Raw genomic sequence first — 24832 nt, forward strand, 5'->3', positions numbered from 1 at the left:
AGCACTAAGCATGTACTGCTTTCTATTAAATTAAAAACGAAACCAAAAACATTCTGCTTTTAATAGTCTCCATTACAGAGCATTGCCCCACTAACAGGACGGTTTGGTTATATTACACTGAGGTGCATTTCATTGGTTACACTGCACGAAGTGCGCTTTTTCAGCTGTACTCCACGAGGCCAGTTTTTTATTTATTATTAAAAAAATATTATTTATTTATTTATTTATTTATTATTATTTTATTAACCCTTTGCAACCCCTCCGCGGAAGCAGCTGCAGCACTACAAGCTGTTCACATCCACCGCCCAGCTGGGACGCTGCCTTGCCCTAACCCCACGCCCCCGATGTGCCCGCGGCCGGGCCCTGGTCCGGCCCGCAGCTACGGGACAAGTCCCAGCGCCCCCCACTGCGCCCCTGGCGGCCGAGCCTGGCCGCGTTAGGCGGGGCCTGGCCGGGCACAGCCCCGGCGGCGCAGCCGTTGACGCGCTCCGGCGGCGACGGGCTCCAAGCCGGCAGCTGTGCGCGGCCCACGCGGGGCGGTGGGGAGCATGGGGCGGGTTGGTGGTAGGGATGGTGGCGGGGGGTCGGCGGCGGTGGACCCGGTGCGTAGCTTTGAGCGCTGGAAGAAGAAGTACACCCGGCGCACGAAGCGGCTGCGGCTGCAGCGCAAGGAGAGGGAGCGGCCCGAGTGGCAGGTGGAGAGGGAGGGCATCAGCCGCCTGGTGCAGCAATACCCGCAGGTACGGCACGGGGGGCTCTGTCCCGACCGAGGGAAGGGATGCGAGGGGAAATGGGGGCTCCTGCGAGGAGGAGGAGGATGTAGGAGCACCCCCGTGGCTAGGGAGTGGGAGCTTTATGTGGCTGATGGTGTCAGGGCAGCGTGTGATAGGGCTCTGTGCAGGCAGAAGGGCTCTTCACTTCCATGAGGTGCCTCCATGCCTCCCCCCCAGGCAGAGGAGAGGGTGGTAATGCAGCCCCATGGGGTGGTTGGGGGCAGCGAGTGGGCCAGAGCACAGTGAGGAGGAGGAGGAGGCCGAAGCAGATGGTGGGGATGGTTGTGAAGAGTGGCACGTGTCCCTTCTGACCAGGCAGCACGGATGCCTGGCCATTGGGGATGGGACACTTCTGTCTCCATAGAAGATGCTGAACAGGCAAATATCACCTTTTCACTTTAGTTATCATCAGGTCAGGAAGCTCATAACTGAATATTTGTGCCAAAGTTGGCAGTGTTGGTATTGTCACCCAGATTCCCTTACACACCTCTGGGAGATGGCCATCTTTTAAGCCATGTAGCGGAAAATACTGTAATTATGGATAACGATTCAGGGCAGCAATATGTGCTAAGCACACGTCCTGCCAACATTTGCTGAATTTGCAGCTGCCATCGGGGAGGAATGTGGCAGTTGTACTTGGCTATGTAGCACTCAGCGTTGCTGGTGGTAGACACTTTTTGATGGATTTTGACTGAGCAGAAGGTAATGAGGGTAGGTATGGGAGGAACATGTCTGTCACCACGCAGAAGTTGAGATGGCTCTTTGTTAAGATCTTTGATTAAGATCCAGCTTCACATTGTCATTTGTTTTTACTGTTTTAAAAACAAATGGTATACTTCAAATTACTGTCTTGAATCACAGATTATTTCACAGGGGAAAAAATGGGCTTATTGCTTGTGCTCTGTGTTGTTTTCATGATAAAAACTAAAGGTGGTACCTATATAAATGATTAATATATCTCGTGGATAAATTTTGAGTCTTGACTTGTTTCAGCAATATTTTTGTACTGACTGTAGAAGATTTAGGTGCTGAATAGTACTTGCACTGCTAGAAGCTTGTATTATTTCTGAGAGGGATGACCACTGTCAGGTATGTGCCCTTCGCTGAGGAACGAAAAGCCTCCTGCACTCAGTCATGGTACCGTGGCACCTCGGCTTAGGCAGCTGGCTCTGCATGGTCTCTGGAAGGTGTGTGTGTGCAAGGGGGAAACTGGGTTAAAGCAGCTCAACACAGGCTCCAGGTACAGAGTTTGCAGACTCTGCCCAGGCCCCTGAGTGGTGGGCTTGCTGTTTATATACCTAGCTGTGGTATTTCTACAATAGATTGCTTTTTTCATTTCTGTGTACAGGAGCGGATATGTGTAGTGTGAAGTTAACTTTGCGGATATGTGTAGTGTGAAGTTAACTTTGCTTATTTTCAGGCCCTAATTGTTTCTACATACGACAGTAGTTTTCATATACTTGGTAATGCCATACACAAGTTAGGCTTCTGCATTGCTTTTAGGGTACTATGGCAATATTTAGCTATTTTTTCTTCACAATCTCTTGTTTTGGAGGTGCATCACTGGTTGTTTAATACTCCAAGCAGGTAATTGCTATTGGCCTTATAAAGTAGCTTAGTTCAGTTGATAGTTTTTCTCCCTTTCCTCTATTTTCTTTAATGTAGTAGATTGATATATGCAAAAACTTAAGTAGTACAGTGCTCCTGTATGCTGAAATTATATGCATACAGCGTTGGAGTCTCAAGAGGTAAGAATAGGATGACCAGAATCCTCAACTGGAGGAGATGCTGCCTTTTGGAGTGGATTACAGCCTCTTCATCTGTCAGACTGAACAGTAAAATGTGACCTCTATTCATCTGTCATTTGCTTGTAGTTAATTCATTTGAGAAAGATGATAATGAAAAAATGTAATTGTTTAGAAGGAGGTAACAAGCAATGTTTGAATTAAAAGATTTCTCTTGAGCCTCAGAGGTGAAGTGGCTGAAGTCTTTCGATAACTGATCTGCTCTGGGAACCTGTTTCTCCACGTACATACAATGTTCCCCATATGCAGTTTGCTACATTTAAGTTGTATGTATGCATGCATTAAATCCCTGTGTATCCCCATCTGTTAAATTACTTCTTAGGGGGAAGAAATGCTTTGCTATGTCATACCACTGCTTTACAGGAATGCGTCCATGGCAGGTAGCAGGGTATGGGTGTGCTGCTCACAGATGTATGTAGGCAAAAGAAAGGTTTGGAAGGAATGTATGCAAACAGTCAGTCAATAAAACTGTGTTCTTTAATAGTTTCTACCGTTCTGTTCCACAGTGAGGTCAGCATTCCTTTCTCACCCACATAAATTTTAGGGTTTTATGTCTTGATTGTGGTGGATAGATCTGTGATACTCAGACTTTTAGGCTGAGTGGGCTCTTTTTTCTTTTTTAAGTAGTCTGTTCTGCTACTCCTAGACTTAAATGTTTTTGTGTAACATTTAAATGCTGTCATTTCCCCCTGAAATAGATTTTATACATTTGGTACTTGTGTTTAATTTCAGTCATTTTATGTAGATTTTTTTATAATGGCCTTGTAGACATGTCTTTCAATTAATTATACAATATTTGAGTTAGTTTGCCATACAAACTAACTGGTTATGTGAACACATATGGATGCCAGGCTCTGTCACCAGTGTGTATATCTGCCTGTGCATACATCTACTTTTGGGACATGGGTAATCATTCTGTGTCACTCCTTGGAGCTGTGAGGGACAGAGGCAAGGAATGGGTGGGGGGAGGTTGTCTTGGGGTGCGTTTATAGAGGTTAAAGAAGAGGGGCTGGTAGCGGTCAGGCATTTATCCATCAGAATGAAGACAGGGTAAGCACACGTATTAGGATTGTTCTTGGGACTCCTGGCCAAAACTCTTCTGGGTTTTTGCTGTTCTCTCACTCCAGGAGTCTTTTCTTGATGAACATACAGTGGATGACTGCTTAGCGTCCTGTCTTCAGACTTCATGACTCCTTTTCTGGTCCCTGACAAGGTTTTTCAATTGATCTTCTGCATTTCTTCCCTATTTCTACCTCTTTAGCATCAATCCCTTTTACTCCTGCCACCCTGACTTTATTTGAAAATAAGCCAGTATCTTTGGAGTTTTAGGGTACTTCAGCTGATCCTTCTTTGAAGGGCAGAGAAGTAACATGGGAAGCTTTGGTGATACGACCTTTCCTAATGTTCTTGTGCTCTCTCTTTTAGTATTTTTCTTACTTTTTCTCCTTCTTGGAAGTCTTTGAAAGAACTTGACTTATGCATGCTTTGACTTTTTAATTGATTTTTCGGAGTTTAAGGTAGATAAGCAAAATAGTATTAGTCTCTGTTGTGATTAATACATCTGTTCTTTTTAACTCTAAATGACCCAGTAATAAATTGTCTGCTGAAATACTTGTAGCAGTTCTAATTATTTAAATAGTTTCACATTGTTATGGTAGTCTGTTCTGTGTCAAAACCTGTTAAAATTATCCCTTTATTTGCACATAGTAGACTGCTTTAATTCTTCTTAGTGAAATAGTAAAATAGTGTTAGTAAAACAGTCTTTTCTTCTGTAGGTGTACTCCTTTCCAATGTGAACAATCTCTTGGTTGAAATTAAATTGAACCTTTGTACATCAGGGAGTTGTTACTGCTTTACATGCTAAAGCATAAGACTGAGAATTAGCACAATATGCAGTATTGCATGCCATACAATATCTGCACAATTATCAACTGAAGTTGGGAAATATTGATTTGAAATACGATTTGTGACAGTCAGACCTTTTAAAATAATGATGTCAGATAGCAGTTCTTTCCTGGTCCCAGAAATGTACTAGCTTAAAGTCTGTGCTTCTCGGGGCACAAGTTAAGTAATTCACCTTGAAGATTTCTGAATAAAGTTTGGTAAAAGTTTAATTGCTCTGCTCGAACACAGTGAAAGGTTGAAATCTATCTTGCATGAGCTTTGTCTTGGAATGTATCAAAAAGGGGTTTTAATAAGGGTGTTACTGCCTTTTAATGTACAAGTTTGGTCTTGAGATAAATTACTTCCTTGTTACTAGAGAGCTCTCGGCTGCAGAGAGCAGCGTTGTGATCTGGGTGCTTTAAACAGGCATAGATCCTCAGAGAAATACAGTTTGCAGTTTTCTGTAATGGGCAGGGCTGGCAGAAAGTTTGGTATTTCAAACCTGATTTGACAGCTCAGAAACTCTTCATTTGAGGCTTTCTCGAAGTGCTGTCACAAATTGTCATAAATGTCTGAGGACCACGTTGGTTGGCTCCTTTGTTGGGAGGTTTCTACTCCAGAGCCCATTAGAGGTAAGTGGTACCCGTTAGGAATGAACGGGTTGAGGAAGCTCTGAGGTTGTCGTCTGGAAATCTCGCTTTGTGACTGCTAGTCAGTATGCATTCAGAGCTGTCTTCTACCTTTCTGTTAGTCTGCTCAGGCTTTATAGATACAGGGGTCTCTTTATTTTGTACTTTTGGTTGTTCTTGTCTCTCTCTGGCTTCTGTGCTGTCTTACTGCTATTGATTGTTAACTTTGCCAGCAGAAGCTGTCTGCATCTTTTGATGGTGTGCTATTGACTAGAGAAGACTTGAAAGTACTACATTTTTCTTAAGATCTCTACTTGACATCTCAACGTTTTTGTAAATCGTTCAGCCAACTTGTGGAATCAAACGCATACTCTTGGTGTGTGTGAGTAGAGAATTAACACCTCACAATGTGCTCTAGAGGTGGATGTACACAGAGAAGTAAATTAGTAGGTGTCAGCACACTGAGCTACTTCTTCAGTATGTTTTGTACCCTGCAGGACAGCCGAAGAAAATCAAGTCAACCAGGTGTTAGAGGTTGCTGAACCTGGTGAGCTTCAGGACCCTGGGGGATTCTTCTGTCCCAGACAGGCAGGGGTAAGGCTGCTGCAGTGCTGGGTCCTGAGGTGCAGCCTGCAGTGAGTGCGAGCGTGTATTCCTGTGGGTGTGTGTGTGTATACACACGTGGTCAGCCACCGATGAGCAGAGAGGGCAGTGCTTCTACTACAACCCTTGTAAGAGACACCTGAATGACATGGAGAGCAGTCAGTGTTCCTCTCCTGCTGGTCAGGATTAACATTTATTTGTGAAATAGATACTCACACATGGAAAATGAGTAGTGGCTGGCATTAGCTGTTCACTCTGTCCAAGATCTGGCCTCAGCCCCTGGCTTCCCCTCTGAAGTTTGTGGTCCTGCTCCAGTTGTGGCACTTGGCTCTCTTGCTGCTGCTGACTGCTCTGGCTTGACGTCTGCTGGTGGTCTCTCATGTGGGCTCAGAACAAAGCATGTACCCATACAGGGAATGGTTAGAAGGAAAGTAAGAGTAATTATTGGTAAATAATAATTATTATATAGTAATGTGTGGTAAGACCCTAGGAGAGGCTGTGCTAATCCAGGTGCAGGGCTCAGTAAGGTGAGCATACTGACCAGCCCCTTTTATCTCCAGTTCCCTCGATTTCCTCACACTTGTTCTTCCCCAATCCTCCTTGATCCCTCCCTTTCTTTGTCTTTGATCCTTCCCTTAAGCAGCCTATAATGCCATTGACATTCCCACAGTGGGCTTGAAAACACATCATAAGAGGTTGTACAGAGTCCCTATTTTTACCGAAATCTTAATGCTAGTGCTGTAGAGTCAAAATGGAAAAATGTGGTGTGGGGATGTGTCTTTTACCTGAAGCAGCATATTGCACCTCTCCTTGTTGACCTTCATGGATTCCTGTCAGCCCAATTCTCTGGCCTGCCCAGGTCCCTCTGGATGGCCGCACGCCACACGGTGTACCAGGCGCTCCTCCCAGCTTTGTCTCATCTGCAAACCTGCTGAGGGAGTGCTCTGTCCCCTCGGACAGATCATTAATGAAGGTATTAAACAGGACTGGACCTGGTATTGCCTCCTAGGGTACTCTACTAGTTGATGGCCTCCAAGTAGGCTTTGTGCTTGGCCGTTCAGCCAGTTTTCAGTCTGCGGCACTGACCGTTCGTCCAGCTCATATTGCAGCTTCGCTGTGAGAAGGCAGTATTGAAAGTCTTCCTGAATTTTGGGTAGGCAATATCCACTGCTCTCCCCTCATCTACCAGGCCAATCGTTTCACACACAAGGTTAGTGTGACTTCCCATTTCTAAATCCATGCTGGGAGCACTGGGTAGGCGACAGCAGTAAAGAGATGAAAAACTTTGTAAACCCATCATTATAGCATCATTGACAACAGATTTAAGCCTTTTTTTTTTAATAAGAAAACTTTCTTGTTTGGCTTAGAGTTGTGTGTTTTTTCCACCTACATTAAATTAGTCATCCGTATATACAGTTAGAAAGTTGAGCTTTAAAGAACTTAAATAAGGATCATACTAAAATAAAATTAATATAGTAGTGTAATCATTTTTATGAACAATGTGAAAAAATGTTCTTAGAATCACTAAGGGATTTTTTGTGATGCAAGTGTACAAGCTGTTTGATTTAAGGGGAGAAATATAATAGTAAATATAAATTCCTTTTGCTTTAGGTTTATCTTGCTTACAGTTTAGACAGAGATGACTTGTCAGTAAGAGTTATATGGGGAGGGCAGTGGTGGGTGCTGTGTTGGTGCCATCAGCTGTGACTGATACTGTACTGTTGGCCAGGTACAGACCAGCCTGAAAACATTTACCTGGGATGTCTGATCTCATACAGCTGCTGGAAGAGACTTCATCTTCTGTTTCGCAGAGATATGGGAGCTCTTGGAGTTCCTTTTTATGGCATGTAGCTGTCATTACTCCATTTGCTGTAGCCTGCAAAAGTAAATTGCTCCTCTGGATTTTTTCTAGGAAAATTAACAGTGACTTAAAGGTTATTTAATTTCTCTATTATGTTTGATTTCAGCACTGATTAAACTTAATTTGTTTCAGATAAATGCAGATGAAATTCAAAGATTTTCAGATTTTCCGTTGTCAAAGAAAACTCTAAAAGGTGAGTATTAATAAATTTTAATTTGGAAAGTAATTACATTAGAAATGAGCGTATTATTTATTTGCATATAAATAATCTTTTGTCTTAAACTAAGTTTTAAATGAATATTGCCATGTATGGTGTTGTCTAAATGGAAAAATACAGCTCTGGGCAAAGAAAAATAAAGATATATATATATTTTTTTCCCTTTCCCTTCCCACACCCCAAATGCTAGGACTGCAGGAAGCTCAGTACCGCATGGTAACAGAGATACAGAGGCAAACCATAGGTTTGGCTTTACAAGGTAAAGACGTACTTGGAGCTGCAAAGACTGGATCAGGCAAAACCTTGGCTTTTATTATCCCGGTAAGTAACTTACATCATTTGCCCTTAAGCTTGGGAAGTTACCTGGGAATTAGGGGATGCTAAGCAGTTTAGGTTAATAGATACTGAGAGAAAGGAGATAATTCAAGTGGTCTAGATGTTCCTAGATAGCCAAGACAGTCACATTTAAGAAAGCTACTTGAAATTCTGGAAGAAGTATATTATTGTCCCTAGGAGTATTCTGGTGCTTAGAAATCTCATTTTGATCCTTACATCAGTAGTCCCTGTGTGATTTAGGAAGTGCTTTGTTTTTCTCTCAGGAATGTGTTTTTTTCTTGTGCCAACTAGTTGTCTGATTCTTTTAAAATTTGAAAGCTAAATCTATAGAAACCATAGGAATTTCAGCATTCTTCTTTTTTTAGATGTGTGATTTTAAAATTAAAAGAATGAAATAATATGAACAGTTGGACCTTTTATAGCAAACCCAAACCTAGAGGTAATAGGCTTCCTTTTCTTGGTTGTCTATTTTGAACACCTTAGAAATTGCTTCCAGGCCCAAGCAAGAAAACAGGATGAAAACTCCCATTGTGAATAACATGTTTGACTGTTTTCCTCTAAACATTATGCTCTACGTTTAATTGCTTTAGATTGAAAATATAATTGAGAATCTTGTTTGTTAAAAGTGCACATGTAAATGGATACAAAACCCATCATGTTATGATTGGATAAAGGGAAAAAGAAATGTAGTTTTGATTATGGAGTTCTTTTTTTTGGTTTAAGCATTACTTATGTTTTTGCAAACATAAATTTCATTGGAGCCTGTTCTGTCAGTAACTGTGGTAACAGTCATATGTGTTTTGAATACCCACTCTAGTTGAGAAGACTTATGCTTTATGCTGATTATTTTTGTTAGTAAAGAATAGGAAAAAATGTAGGTGGTAGGTGTCTTCAAAAGATAGTCTTGTGGATTTGAGAAACAAAACAGAAGTGAGATTGCAGAATTACTTGATCTAGGAGCAGAAGTTTTTTTTTTTTTTTTTTTTTTTTTTTTTTACAAACCTTATTTAAAAACTGTTTTAGGGAAAACAACTGGTAAGGGAGGAGCTGGGCAAATGAAGAGTGAAATATTAAGGGCTATTTAGCACCCTCATAAACTTTTTTTCCAAAAATGCCTCAGTTATTTATACCTATTAAGTCTTTGTATTAATATTAGCTAAGGCTGTATTTCTGTAGTATAAATTCATAAGAGGAGGAATAATCTTGGACTGAGTTGTATGATAATGTTAGGTGGAATGCTCCTATATAGCATGTGTGTGGTACTCCTGAGGGTCTAAAATCAAAGCTGCACTAATTGACTTTTTTCTAGTTGGTCAATCTGTTTCTGGTTCCCTTAAAACCAGGGAAATTTCTTGTCTGTTTGTACATCTGATGTCCATTAATCAAACTGTGTGAAATGCATACTCACCCGTCGACATTATTTGAATTAGTGTTACATCATCTTTTCTATGACACTTTTTCTTACGTATTTTCCTTCAGAGATTTATATAATGAGAATGTGGTAACTTTTTTTTCAGGCTTTGGAACTCCTCTACCGCCTTCAGTGGACTTCAGCAGATGGATTGGGAGTTTTGATAATATCACCTACCCGGGAACTGGCATTTCAAATTTTTAAGGTTCTGCGTAAAGTGGGAAAGAATCATGAGTTCTCAGCTGGCCTAATCATTGGAGGAAAGGTGTGTTCTCTGCTGGAGCCTGCTATATGGGAGCATGGATGAGGGCTGTAATAAATCACAGAACCATCTTTCACATCATATGTGAATATTTAGGAAGGAAACTCTGAAAAGGGAAAGTCAGAGAAGATACTAGTTAATGGGAACCCATCAGCAACCCACTCATTCTTCTGTCTGTGTACTCTCTGTCTTTTAGAGCTTTTGCGTATTTACCATCTTTCCAGGTGATGTGACTGGATGGAACTTCCTTCCACCTCTTCCTGTCCCGTTAAACTGGATTGATCTGAAATATATTTGCTCAAGTCACAAGTGTGAGCATGCTGATAAGATGTGGTATATGTGTAGAAAGAGGAAAGGCTCAATTCTTTCAGAAAGTTATCAATAGGTTAAGGAGGGCTGAGATCTCTAGCATTGGGCTTCTAATGTGAACAGCTAGAGCTCAGCTGCTTTAACTTATTTCAGGATCTGAAAGAAGAGTCTGAGAGAATCCACCACATAAATATGCTGATTTGCACTCCAGGACGGCTTCTACAGCACATGGATGAAACTTCGTATTTCTATGCATCTGATCTGCAAATGTTGAGTAAGTTTTTAAGTACTTGAAAGTACTTAGAAATATTTTTTAGTAGTTCATAACTGTGGAACAGTTCCTTGGTTAAAAAATTTAGTCTGTAGATGACTATCCTAGTATGTAGATGAAAGGGTGTTTAAGTTTGCATATGGACAAATTAAAGTAAAAAACAACAAAACCCGTCTTGTCTACTTTCTCTCAAAACAATTACTGAGCGTGCCTTCTTTAAGATGATAAAGACAAGTAGGCGAGTTAAGTAAGGAACCAAAAACCACAAGTGGTATGCCATATTGTCCTTTAGGTATGTATTAGCTAAAAGCTGGCCTTTTCTGCCTATAGCTCTCTTGTTTTTCCTGATATGATAATTAACTGTATGGAATATTCATTACAGTGTATGTATTTCATGCCAGTTCTAGAAGACATTTCTTTTTGAATTTTAAGCCAGATTACTTCTCCCTTCATTGCTTCTTTTTATCCTTCCAACCTGAATACAAATCTCAGTTTCATGGAAGGGTTTGCCTTCCTCTAAGAACTGTGCATAATTTTTAGCATAGCTTGAGGAACTTAAAAGCAATTAACAAGCTAATGAAGCTGATAAAGTGCAAAATTAAGCTTTCTGTACTGAGTACAATTCATGGCAGTTAGACAAGAATTGCATCAAATATATGCCCTTTTCTGAAGGTTTTGTCTCTGTGCTACTCTGTTCATTCCATGTGTTTGAATGGCAAATTGAGCTTAGGCACAGGAGAGTCTGTTCTGCTCTGTCAAGAGTAGTACAGCACTGTTTTATATTCCGTGCTTTTGTTTCTGCAATAGGATAGGGAGTTCGTAATTTTAATTCTGTCTGCAAACTGCTGAACAGATTACTTGAAAATGCGGATCTTCCAGTGGTTCAGCACGTGAAGTGGAGGGCTGGAGTGTATAAATGTTATTTCAGGGTCTGAAAGAAGAGTCTGAGAGAATCCATATGGGAAATGCTATGACTTTATTGCAGTTTTTAAAAACGTTTTTGGAATACAAGTATATATAAACTAAATCCTGTCATGTATGGTAATTAATCTCTGCGGTGTAAGTAGGCATGGATTTAAAGTCTTCAACAGAGTAAAGGTAAAACTAGTTTTTCTCAAATCTTTCTCAATTCAGTTCTTGATGAAGCTGACAGAATTCTAGATATGGGGTTTGCTGATACAATGAACGCAATCATAGAAAATCTGCCTAAGAAACGCCAGACCTTGCTTTTTTCTGCAACACAAACCAAATCAGTGAAGGATCTTGCGCGGCTGAGTCTGAAAGATCCAGAATATGTCTGGGTTCATGAGAAAGCCAAATTCAGGTATGTTGGGATATTTGGGGGTGGGAATGGAGGAGGAGAAACAGGGGGTGGTTAAACAGATGGTGATCATACTTAACTGCTTATCTGACCGTCAGTTTCCTGGATCAGAAGTCGTGTCTTTTTCCTTCCGTCAGTGTTGGATGCTGTTGTGTGCTATCCTGAAAACAAGGTATTTCTAAAGAAGATGGTACTAGTTCTGATTGTTTCATTACAGGAAACTGAACCATCTCTTTGCTTGTGGCTCCTCAGGCAGTTTCTCTGGCTGGGAGTTTTTTTTTTCTTGGGAATAAGCTCCAGGGTGGGCTACAGCCTGTATGGAGTAGTGTCATGGCCATGGCAGGAGTCACTTCTGAATTGTTACTTTTTGTTCTTTGGCTTACTTTCCTTCTGCATGTGCATACTTACTGTGCAGGACCACCAGATTTATTGCACAAATACAGTTCATCCATGTGTTGTTGATGAATCTGGCATTCCAAGGCAATGCTACTCTACTGGGAATGTGCAGAATGACAGTCTTGTTTGTGTATGTGATATTAGGTGTGTAAACGAAAACATTTGGCATTTGTCTTTGTTGCAGCAAGACTTGTGACTTCCAGATATGCTGGGTTTATTCTGCATGTTCAGGATTCCAGCCCTATGCACATGAAGTAAATTTGTCATGCTGTACGGTTTGGGTCAGAATGGGAGACCCATCCCAGACATGATGAATGTGTCACTAAATGATAAAACATGCATGTTGGTTTTGAGCACATAGGTTCTGAAAGGAAAAAAAAAAAAGTGAAGAATGCAATTTTAAATCTTGCATTTCTTGAAACTGTATGACATCTCATTGCCAAATGGCTTATAAACATGCATGACTTTTTTCTCCTGTTTTATGGAGTATGTAAATATTTCCATATGTAAGATGAAGGTGGAGAAAGGTGAAGCACACTGATAAAAATGTCTCACCCAAGAACAAACGAAAAATCATCCGCAAAACAAACAGCAGAATGAGGTTGAATCCTGAGGCAGTGTTTTAACTATTTGGCTAGATTCTGTTTATTGTACTGTAAATGTCTTTGAAAGTACTATTTTTTGTTTAATTGGTATCCTAATTAAATATGACTCCTAGAAAAAAATGTGAATATTCATCAGAAGAGGACATACAAGCTTAATATGTGGGCTTCAGTTTGAGGACTGTTTCACAACCCCCTTTTTTTTTTTTTGTGAAGCCTATTTTCAAGTGCTTTTTAGTTTATGTTTAGGGGACAGTAGAGTTAGGTAATAAATTAAAAAAAAATGTTTTTATTTGTTTTAGAATTTACATCCTTAGTATACAGTATACTGTTGTGTTACGGAAACAGTTTTCCTCTGAAAGACTTACAAGGCAAAAAGTACTGTGGCATAATTCAAACTGAATAGCAGAATAAAATCTGGAGCAGTTTCTTGTAATTTCATTCTCCTAAGTGGCACCTCTAATAAAATAAAATGATTTTAAATACCCTTGGTCTGTCTTGGGTGAAGCAGAGGGACTGTGAGATGAGCATTTAGATGTATTTCAAGGGCAATAATGCCAAATAATTGTTTTTAAATTTTATTTAATGTTTTTTAATTTTACAAATAATGGCAAGGTGAGTTAAGATGACAATTCAGAGCTTTACAAAGTCACTTTGCATGTCAGGGTGTAATCAGTGAAAATACATCAATGCTTTTTTTGTGTGCGTGATTAGACTGTGCTTTGACATTGCCTTAAGCACAAATGATGCTTTAACAGCACTAATAGACAAAAATTGCATTTTAAGTCAAGGCAATTTGAATGTCGCTGCTTAGACATGGAAAGAGTTGGGCTTACTGCTAGTAAGAGTCTAAGGTAAATGAAATGAAGTCATGTCAAAAGTCACCCCCCGCCCCTCCTCTACCCCCTGATATTTAATAAGGAAATAGATTCATCTTTCAACAGTCTATTTCTAGCGGAGCTGCTAAGACTTGTTCCTCTTAAGTGGGAGAAATTTCCAGACTGGCTTTTTTTCCCCCTTTTTATGGATATTTGTCAGACACTCATTTAAAAAGAATGGACAGGCAGCTCTGTAGATAGTATATATTCATATTTTCTCTTTTCCCTTCCTTTTTTTTTTTTTGGTCATTTTAATGTCATGGGAACTATTGTACCTAATTCTTTCTTTCTTTTTATATTTTAAGTACCCCAGCAACTCTGGATCAGAGCTACATTGTTTGTGAGCTTCAACAAAAAGTAAACATGTTATACTCTTTCCTGAGAAGTCACTTGAAAAAGAAGACCATTGTGTTTTTTGCAAGCTGTAAAGAGGTAGGTCTATCCCTCTAATTTATTTTTTATTTATTTTTTTTACTTCCCTCTGTAGCACGTTAAAACTGTATTTAAACTGAGATATTCATGTTGGTTTGAAGGCCCCAGAGGTGACATTCGGGGCCAGTTTGTAACAGGAATTTGTGGAGGAGCTGAACATTGCCTACACTTACAGGTGTGTCATACAGGCAGGGCCTGGCTGTCAGCAAGCTCAGAGCAGGAAGATCCTGGAAGATCCAGGGTATTCAGTGACTTCTGTGCTCTGCTGTTTTTTAAAAAACAAACCAACCAACCCTCCCCTAAAAGTTGTCTCACTAAGGGCTATCAATTGCAGTTTTGTTGGGTGAGACAGTTTGTTGGGTTACAGAATATTTAATAGATGTGCTGCTTTCTTTAAAAGCTTTTAAAGCTGGCTATGTAAGAAATTATAACTGTGAAATGGTGCAGGAAAGGGTTTTTCTTATGTTTACATAGGAAGTAATCCTTCAGTTCTCTACTGGCCTAGTATTATTCTGTTAAAGTTATACATTTGTATGGCACAAATATTTATTCTAATAACTTCTGCAAGTATCAGATATTTTACTGTGTATGTTCAATGCACAATTATGTGGTAAATATTACAGTTCATTCACTTGTGCATAAGGTTACAGCATTTTTGTTCTGCAGTTGGCTACTAAGGACAGTGAGGTTGTGGGCTTATTTGTACACAAGTCCTCTGAGCTGCAGCTGTTACTGCAATATACATAGTTTCTGTAACTTCTTAAAAATTGTTAGATATGTCTACTGTAAGCTACATCATGGTAGCGTTTATGATCGTAAACACTGCATAGAAGAAGCTGTTGAAGCTTGAAATAGACTGTGTAGACTGCTTTGAGTACAAAGCGTAAGACATCGTACTCTTGCAGTGTTGTCTAAAAGCAGTGCTTCTGATGGACTTTTGATGCTTTGGTCCATTGTGTACAGCTTAACTAGTCATGTCCTAAATCATTCTTGCTGGTTTCTATTAGGAAATGCTGTCAAAAAGCAGCCTAGGCTTTTGTCTTTGTTCATTTCCTATCATAGTACCTGGGTGCATGATAAAGTCTCAGAAATCCATGTCAGATCTTTGATGTGGAAAAAAGTATATTTTACTTAAAGTGCTAAGTCTATTTTGATTTACTGGATGTGATTTTTACTGTTCAGTGTTAAATCTTTTTTCTTTTTTCCTAACCTGTTGGATAGGTCCAGTATTTATTTAGAGTGTTCTGTAAGCTTCAACCTGGTCTTCCTGTACTAGCACTGCATGGCAAACAGCAACAGTTCAAGAGAATGGAAGTCTACACTTGTTTTGTTCGGAAGAAGGCAGCAGTACTTTTTGCTACAGATATTGCAGCTCGTGGCCTGGGTATGTACCTACAAAAGCTGTAATTATTCCAAAGTTATGATTTAATCCTATTAAGACTCTTTTTCAATGGCAGTATGTTCTGAAGACCAACCTGATATGTAAGAAATGAACCTGTAGTTTGCTTACGTGCTCATTAAGGTATTTCAGAAGAGAGATGATTGTTAATTAGTTCTGCTGTTTCTTTAATGGAGAGGCCAACTTCAGTTGTTCTTTTTTGTTCCAGAAGGACCTAAATTGTTACTAGCCTTGTAATATTTAATACTAAAATGGTCAGTGAAAGCTATCTTTTTTTCCCCAGTCTGTAGACAGTCTAGTTTTCTCAGCCATGCTAAGTGACAAATAACCAGAATGAGAGAAAATGGAAATGGTGACGTATTGGCTTATGTTGCAAGAGGAAGGTGCTCAAAAAATGGAAGTGCAAATGGCTTATCATACCTTCTACTCTGCAGATGTCTTACTAGTGAGGAGCTAATGTGGTTGTGTGTTTAGGTTGAGTGTGTAGGTATTCCTATGCAGTATGGCATAGCTACAGACTTGCCAGGAAGTAACACTACCTTTCTACAATGCAAAGCATGCTGCTGCTGGTGGATAAAGGGCAGCAGTTGGAAAGTGCTCATAAATACTGTAATTCACATTGAATGTTGACTTATTTGGCAGGCTTGGTAAATCCCTCCCTGTCATTGAGAGGGTGTGTGATACTTCTGTACATGGATACCTGAAGTAGTGCTGTCTCACCACAGCTAACTTCAAACCCCAGCTGTGTAGAATATTGAAACTCTAGGTGACAAGTGGGTCAGATCTTGTTATTTAATTGTTAAATGACAAAACACCACTACATTTGTGTTAAGACAAAGCATGTCTGTTCTTAGCAATTGTGAAATTAAGTTCCATTCAGTGCGCTGTCATAATTTAGAAAATGAAGACACCATTAATTTTAGCTTTCATTGATGAAGAGGATGGCTGTTCATGAAATGCTAATAAATGCAATTAATATTATTTTTATTTCAGATGTTACACTCTGTGTCTATAAATTGTCATAAATGATGATTCTTACAGAAATTAATGCTTCAAAATTATATGTTGCTCTTGATTAGGAGAATTGGTAATCCAGTGAGCTTAAATTTTGATTTTTCTTTTTCTTCATGCAGATTTTCCAGCAGTAAACTGGGTCATTCAATTTGATTGTCCGGAGGATGCAAACACATATATCCACAGAGTGGGAAGAACAGCCAGGTTCATATTCACTTCTCATTAATATTTTACTGTTTAAAATTGCATAGCTATCAGGACAGATAATTAGCTGCACACTCGCTTGAAAAAATCAAGCCACGAGTTAGAAAGAAAAGAAGGGTTGTTAACCAAAAGAACACTTCTGATTATTTGTGTAATGGTTTGACTTAATCTTTTCTTAGTGAGCATCCTTACTCCTTACAGCTGAGAGTAAAGGGCATGTCTAATTGTTTAGTCTGATCAGGGAAGATTAATAGTGAATAAGTCAAAGTTGTCTTTTGCACTTGGCAGGATTACTTCAATGGCTGAGTTGAGTGCATTTGTGGGTGGAAATGCTTGTTTTGCCACTGCCATGTATAGATAAATAACTGCTTCAGATTATGGATGCAATTTCTTTGTGTCATTGCAGACTCATCAAAAGAATTGAAATATTTCTTCCTTATTTTAATTTGGGGAGGAAGGAATCAAACAATGTTAATTACTGGTCAAATTTTTAATTTTCTAAGTCTTTTGTAGAATTATATTCTTAGGCATCGCCTGATCTAAAATATTGTGGCTAAGTCTTCATGAAGGAAGAGAGTTTACCTAGTTACAGTAATGAAAACCTGCTTCTTGGCCTTTTGAAGTAGATTTTTAAGAGCAACACGATTAGTTACTGTGTAATTCAGTCAATTACAAACTTTATTATCTGAAGGATGAAATGTGAGACCTAGCATTATATCTTGTACATAATTTAATTTGTTTGTGGTAGGCTTTTATCATGTGTGTTGCGATGTAAGTTGAAATAAAACTACGATGGAAGTTTTTTAGAATATAATTTAGTACTCAGCACTACAGAAATTTGAAATCTGTGTTTCTGGATCAGATGGCATTAAATTTTGTACTTACACAACTCTTTCACAATCTAGAATTTTTATGGTAATTGCTAACATTTCTGCTCTGCTCCTTCTATGTACTTTATTTTCCTATTGACCTTATATTATAGAACGGAATAATACATTTTTAAATGCTCTTGCAAAAATGTCTGAACAAAATTAATCAATGTTAGGTAATTAGGTAAAACATGTAACTACTTACATGTAGATTTGCATTTACCTATTCTTATGGGTCCCAGCTGAGGAAAAAACCTATAAGCTTAGTGTTTTGTGGGGTGGTGGGTTTTTGTTTTGTTTAAATCGTGCATGAATTCCATGCAAGGCTTGCAATTTTGTCTTTATTACATGTCTTTGTCTTTATTGCATAATGTCATAGTGGAAAGGTAAACAATATATCATGTTCATGTTTTACTTGAATATGAGCCAGACGTTTGCCCAAGTGGCCAAGAAGGCCAACCGCATCCTGGTTTGTATCAGGAGTAGTGTAACCAGCAGGAGCAGGGAGGTGATTATCCCCCTGTACTTGACTCTGGTGAGGCTGCACCTTGAGTCCTGTGTTCAGCTTTGGGCCCCTTAGTACAAGAAGGACATCAAGGCCTTGGAGCATCCAGAGCAGGGCTACGGAGCTGGTGAAGGGCCTGGAGCACAAGGCCTGTGAGGAGTGATTGAGGGAACTGGGGGTGTTTGGTCTGGAGAAGAGGAGGCTCAGGGGAGAACTCATTGCTCTCTACAGCTACCTCAAATGAGGTTGTGGGGAGCTGGGGGTCAGCCTCTTCTTGCAGATAACCAGTGATAGGACTATAGGGAATGGCCTCAAGTTGCACCAGGGGAGGTTCAGGTTGGCAATGAGGAGACATTTCTGCTCAGAAAGAGCAGTCAGGCACTGGGATTGCCCAGGGAGGTGGTGGAGTCACCGTCCCTGGGGGTGTTCAAGGAAGTGTTGGACGTGGTGCTTGGGGACATGGTTTAGTGGGTGATGGTGGTAGGGGGATGGTTGGACCAGGTGATATTGGAGGTCTCTTCCAACCTTAATGATTCTGTGATTCTATGATTCTATACTTGGCACTGTTTAATGGGCAGTTTACACAAGGACAGAAGACTTGTTGAGATGTGAATGGGTAAGCAGCTATATCAAGCTCAATAACCACCCCATTTCCACAATACTTCTCATAAAATACCACTAATTAAGACGTTAGCCTTGCAGCCTTAAGGGTCTGTTTTCAGAGGCATCTCGTATACAAACTCCTGTGATGGCTTGGGACAGATTGGGGCAGGTTGTTGAGGCAGAGGCTTTGTCCCAGAGGCCACAAGCCATATTGGGTGCCTGTCTCTTGCTTCACCAAGCTGTCATTCAGACTTGGGTTCACATCAATTTTTCAGTAGCCAGACCTTACTGAAATTCTGAGCATCTCTGAGTGAGTTATTAGAGATGGCAGAATTGAGACTAAGACTGAAGGCAAATTCCTTTTGTAGGGAAAGCTTCACAGGTATTTTCTCTCTCATAAACTCATACAAAGATCAGTGGAAGTCCTGCCCTACACAGGGCTTTCATTTTGGAGAACTGTTAGGCTCCCCATCCTTGAAGTAAAGCATTCCTGGAAAAAGATTTGTTTGCTGATCTTAACACCATGAAATAAGCCATTGAAAATAAAATACTAAATGTGTGTAATAGCTATAGGTAAATACAGTACACTAAGCAAGTATGCTTATACAGTTTTAGAAATGGATAATTGAGAATGTGCTTCTTGGTTAACTCTGACTGTTGAGTAGGAAACTTTATTTGTTTCCAGTATCTGCAGTTAGTATGAGAGAAGCTCATCTTTCTTCTAGAAACTTGATAAAAATGAACTGAACTGCAGTTTAGTAGTCCTCATTAATGAGGTTAGAGTTAATTGCAAATTTTCATGGGTTATGCGAGTGTATAATTGCGTGGAATTAAAGCTAAATTAAATATCTCTGCTAATTAGGAGACTGTGTTAAGCTGTAATTAAAACTGGGATGCCAAATACTGTTTACTTTTGAAATCAAATTATTTTGTGATACAAAAGCAAATATGAAAGTCATGAGATAAATTATTTTTGGGAGGGGTCTGAAAAACCTTTGACTAACACTTGTGGACGTGTTCCCACCTCTGTTTTGGCAGTTTTGCAAAACCTTATCTAAAATGAAAGTTGAAGATTGATTTTTTTAAATGGAGAAGACCACCATGTTCCATAACTAGTATTTCATTTGCATTGCATCCTATGAAGAGCATAAATTGCAGCTTATGCATTTTTGATTTATGGTAAAGTAAGATCAAGAAAATCTGGGTGTTGTCCAGTAATGCTTTTAGTTTATAGTGGAATTGGCATATATAGATTCTCTTCTTTTTACCTTGAAAGGTGTGCCATTAAAATGGAGAAATAGCTTCCAATTACTCCAATATAAAGTATTTATTTAAAGTCTTAACTAGTTCAGTAACAGGGTTTCTAAAATGCTGACAATACCATGTCCATGCCCATAAATATTTTTGGCTAGATACATACAGTCATACAGTCTCTTAGTGAAGTCTGTAATTTAAAATACTACATCAAAGTGTTTCCCTGTGGGTTTTAGCTTAAAAAATTCTACGTAAATAAGTGATATTTGAACAGAGTTTTGCAAACGATCATTACTTCTGTCTTTTGATTTCTGTTGATGCCTTCTTTTCTGTAGTCCGTGAAGCCTGCAATTGAAAATATTCTTTGATCAGTTCTGTGAAACAAGTTGCAGAGCCACTAGGGGACAGCAGAAGATAATAGTATCTGAAGCGCCCTGATATCATTTTTTTTTCCCCCCAAACTGATTTTCCAAACATAATTTGTAAGTTGTGTGGCATGAAAGGAACGCGTACAGGGATGTTTTTCTTTCAGTTGTGATTGCGTTGATGAGTAGAAAAGACATTGAAATGTCTATTCTATCTTTCTATTCATGCGTAAATATCTTGTATTTTGGAAGTTCCCATATCCTAGCATGTCTCAGTAATTAATTACATTCATTCCTAGAATTTCATTCTTCCCTCTGCTCTGTTTTTTCCTTCAGAGGGGACTAGAAAGACTGTTTCTTTAGTAATTCTCTCAGTCAGGAGACAGTGAAACACAAAGCAGAATAAAACTTTTGCTTTGCAGTTTTTCTCTTTTAAATCCAGAGGTTTACACAGGCTTTAGGTCTGACTCAGGCTCAGATTTCTGATACTGGTTGGTGTTTAATCCAAGTTAGGTGGTTAGGTTTGTTAGACGCTCAAACTGACTTAGGAAAATAGTGTTTTTTTTTTTTTTATGTTGGTTGCTAAATGTAATGTGTGTATGAATACAAGTATGCATATTTTGTCTAGCTGTATATATGCTTTTTTTCCTTTTGGTGAACTCTGTTCTGAAAATGGTATAGTAAAAGTCCTTCTTCCCAAAGCGAGGTACTGTACAACCAGGACAACCTACTATTTTGTACTGGCTGGCATGATGATTAGAGCCAAGAAGTGTGAATAAAGACTAAGAAGAGCTGTAGTCATGAAATGATCTTACTCTGTCATCAGATAAATTGCTTTGAAACATGCTTATTGGGCCTCTCCTTAAGTAATTGCACACCATAAGTGTGAAAATGAGATTAATATATCTTTAGAATAATATGTCCAAGTGACAGTAAATCATTTAAAAATGTGGGTGGCATAATGGAACTATATTTCAGTGGTGGAAACTTGATTTTTTCCATTGGGAAATCCGAGAGAGACATGAATAAACAGCATAATCAAGATGGCATCTCCTTGTTTGATTTTTTTTTTCTTATTTGAGACTTAGTGAAGCACTTTTACTGATGTTTCTTTAAAAATAAATGCAGTATTTAGACCGTCTCATTTTATTGCAGTCAAATTATATTGCAGTCAAATCATTATCCTAGCTCAAGTTAAGTGAAAATAACTGGCACTGAAGGTCACAAGAAATTGTTGGCACCACATACTTACCTTGCAATTCATACTATTAAATTTTCTAGGTATATACCAGGCAGGGGCCTGTGATGCTGCAGCCATGTTTACCTGCCTTTGTATTGGCTATTAGAATTATTTTTACAGTGGAATGACAGGAATGTTTCAGTAAACTGCAGTTTTAATTGGCTAGGTTTATTACCTGCTGACATGAAACTATCCTGTGAGCTGTAATAAAAAAAAAAATAAGCAAGCACCTGTGTTTCAGCAGAGTGGGCGCAGCTGCCATGGAAAATGGATTGCTTACAATCCAGGCTGGAGGACCAACAACCTCCCAAAGGGCTTTTCAGATCAATTTATGGTGAACCACTGCTTGTTCTTGTCCGTTGTTTCTTCTGCCTGTCTGGCAAGCAATGACAAGTAGCTGATACATGACTAAATGAGGGGGATTAAGGCTTTGTGGCATAAATACAACTGAGCAGCATGATTCTCAGAACTTGTTAATAGATATAAAAAGGCTACTGTTCAGACAAGAGAAGGAAAACGTTATGAAACGATCAGAGAAAGAAAAAAAGAAATGAACAAAACCCTAAGAAATCTCTAACTTCATAGCAATATTTACTGATACATTTTTTTTTTTAGGATACTGAACTAAGTTCTATGCAACAAAGAGCTAAGAGAGGACAAAGCACTAGAAATGAGCAAAAGAAGAAACAAAAAGTGAAGCCAGATTACTTTTTATTGATGTGTATTTGTGTTAAATGCTCTGTGGAACTTCAGATTTTTTTTCAACCCATGGGATAAAAAAATGCTCTTTTGACTGAAGCTAGAAACCATCAGTGAGCACGGGCTGTCTATGGGGTTTGCTCAGCTATATATGGCAAGTAAACTTTCTGGTCTGTTGTGTTTTTTGTTGGGCTGTGTAGGACGCTGTAGATGATAAAGACCAGTTTCAGATAGCGGTGCACACGGATCTCTTTTTAAAGCTTGCTTTGCAGAATATTCTTTATCAAATAAGAGACCGTTGATCATGTAGATAGGGCAGAAATTCTGATATTCATCCATTTGTTTTCTCTGCTCTTTTGTCTCTTGAGAAAAGTGGAATAACAAATTACCACGATAGGGAAGAAACCCAGCAGTGTAGAAGGTATGATAAACAGTAGATAAAATCCTTCTTGCTCCTGGGCTTTGGAGAAGTAATGTTTTATTGTTCTGAAGCTTAGATTTCACCGATCCTCTTTGTGGCAGAAGGCCTGGAAGGTAGTATAAAAAGTTTTGCCTGAATTGAGCCCAACATGAGAGACTTAAAGCTGTTACTTTAAGAAATATGTTTTAAAGTGGTAGTTTATATAATCTGATTTAATAGTTGAATTTAAAAACAAAAGTATGAGTTACGTTATTTCTGTGGAAGGCCTTAGGGATAAATATGGATATTAGCGCCTCTTTGTTGAAGAGTAGTGTGTGGGTGAACAGATTTATTCGTATGACTATCAGATTGAAATAGGTCTTCTCAGAATAAAGCTCTCCATTTTGACATTTTTTGGATTTTTTAAGATGTCTTATGTTGTTGCTTTACATAAAAAGAGTTCAGTGCAGTCAAACGTGTGCATCAGTGAAATGCTTTTTCCTTCACTCCTGTAGCTATTTTGTCAAAGAACTGAAAATAATGTAAAAATTACATGGTAGAAATAATAGAACTTGACTCCACTGTTTTTCTAGTCCTTATTATGTTAAGTATGATCAAGTTTTTAGCTAACTTAATGAAAATGTAGATTGGGAAGTCACTGTTTGTAACCTAGCTTCTGAAAACTAGATGTATGTTCGCATATGCAGATAGCCATGTTCTCTTTTTGAATACTTCTTACAAAATATGAAGAAATATGCTATGCCTGTTTTTTTCCCCAGCCACAAATCTCAAATGCAGTTGTATGTAGATAGAGAAATATATAGACTTCCGTTGGAAAAGAGGATCTATTCTTTCTGTTTTTACAGGACATTTATAAATCTTTGCTGTCAACATTTAACCTTACTGTTTTGTGGTTAAAACGACTGGCATGACTTCCCATGTTAAGATATTAATGAAACAGTTATTTTACATTTAAATTTCATGTAATCCTTATACTGCTACATCATACTTGGTTTTGTTTTCTATTTTTAAGCTCTGTAACTGCTAGAAATCTGACTGGGAAACACAGGGAATGATGACTTAGGGTGCACTCATTTCAAATAATATATTGTGTAATGCACGTGGTCTATTTTGGAAATACACTGTGTGTGTGTGTGTTTCTTGGGTATTTCAGAAGTCTTTTTGACTTTCTAGGAGAAGGTCTCTGGACACTGCAGTTGTTATCTACAAATCTTTAAAGGTGCTGGCCTCATTGCTCTCATAAATTCTACCGTTAATCTTCTTGGGTTTTGAGTTTGACCAAAATGTGTTTTTGGAACAAAATTATTTAGTAAATGAGATTAAAACTGATACTTGGAATTAACGTCTATGTAGGACTAGAGTTTGAACATCGGATTATTACCAGGCTGTTCAGCCCTACATAAATACTAATAAGGTGTTGTCTGATTATAAAGCCCAGCTAGAGAATCTTTCTGAAGTCAGTCAAATTTAAAATTTCAATCCTGTTAATCTGATTTCATATATTAAGCTTCTTATCTAAGGACCCAACCGTAAGCTCAGAAACTATTTATAAAGTTTCTTGGATTTCAGTCCATATGTACTAGTTTCTTTCCCCAGATGTCACACGAATACAATAGAAATGTTACTGAAATACAGACTGAGTACAATAATTTAGTTTATTAGATACGGATCATAACCACAATTTTCTTAATGATATGAGATATCATATAGCCCCCCCCAGGGCTCGGTGCTGGGGCCGGTCCTCTTTAACATCTTCATCAATGATCTGGATGACGGCATTGAGTGCACCCTCAGTAAGTTTGCAGATGACACCAAGCTAGGTGCGTGTGTCGATCTGCTCGAGGGTAGGAAGGCTCTGCAGGAGGATCTGGATAGGCTGCACCGATGGGCTGAGGTCAACTGTATGAAGTTCAACAAGGCCAAGTGCCGGGTCCTGCACCTGGGGCGCAATAACCCCAAGCAGAACTACAGGCTGGGAGAGGAATGGTTGGAGAGCTGCCAGGCAGAGAAGGACCTGGGAGTGATGGTGGACAGTCGGCTGAATATGAGCCAGCAGTGTGCTCTGGTGGCCAAGAAGGCCAACGGCATCCTGGCTTGTATCAGAAACACTGTGACCAGCAGGGCTAGGGAGGTGATCGTCCCCCTGTACTCGGCTCTGGTGAGGCCGCACCTCGAGTACTGTGTTCAGTTTTGGGCCCCTCGCTACAAGAAGGACATCGAGGTGCTTGAGCGGGTCCAAAGAAGGGCGACGAAGCTGGTGAGGGGCCTG

General features: G+C 39.2%; 1 protein-coding gene across 1 annotated transcript in view; it reads left to right on the plus strand.

Moving 5' to 3' along the window:
• The first annotated feature begins 502 nt into the window (after positions 1-502).
• Positions 503-24832, plus strand: part of DDX10 (DEAD-box helicase 10) — a 182544-nt gene continuing 158214 nt past the window's right edge. Inside the window, exons 1-9 of the mRNA XM_068670569.1 lie at positions 503-740; positions 7688-7748; positions 7963-8093; positions 9626-9784; positions 10244-10364; positions 11496-11685; positions 13864-13990; positions 15212-15374; positions 16523-16607. Coding sequence (XP_068526670.1) covers positions 549-740; positions 7688-7748; positions 7963-8093; positions 9626-9784; positions 10244-10364; positions 11496-11685; positions 13864-13990; positions 15212-15374; positions 16523-16607 — 1229 coding nt within the window. The 5' untranslated portion in view covers positions 503-548. The remainder of the gene's footprint in view (positions 741-7687; positions 7749-7962; positions 8094-9625; positions 9785-10243; positions 10365-11495; positions 11686-13863; positions 13991-15211; positions 15375-16522; positions 16608-24832) is intronic.

The sequence above is a fragment of the Anas acuta genome, chromosome 1 (genome assembly GCF_963932015.1).
Source record: "Anas acuta chromosome 1, bAnaAcu1.1, whole genome shotgun sequence".
Lineage (NCBI taxonomy): Eukaryota > Metazoa > Chordata > Aves > Anseriformes > Anatidae > Anas > Anas acuta.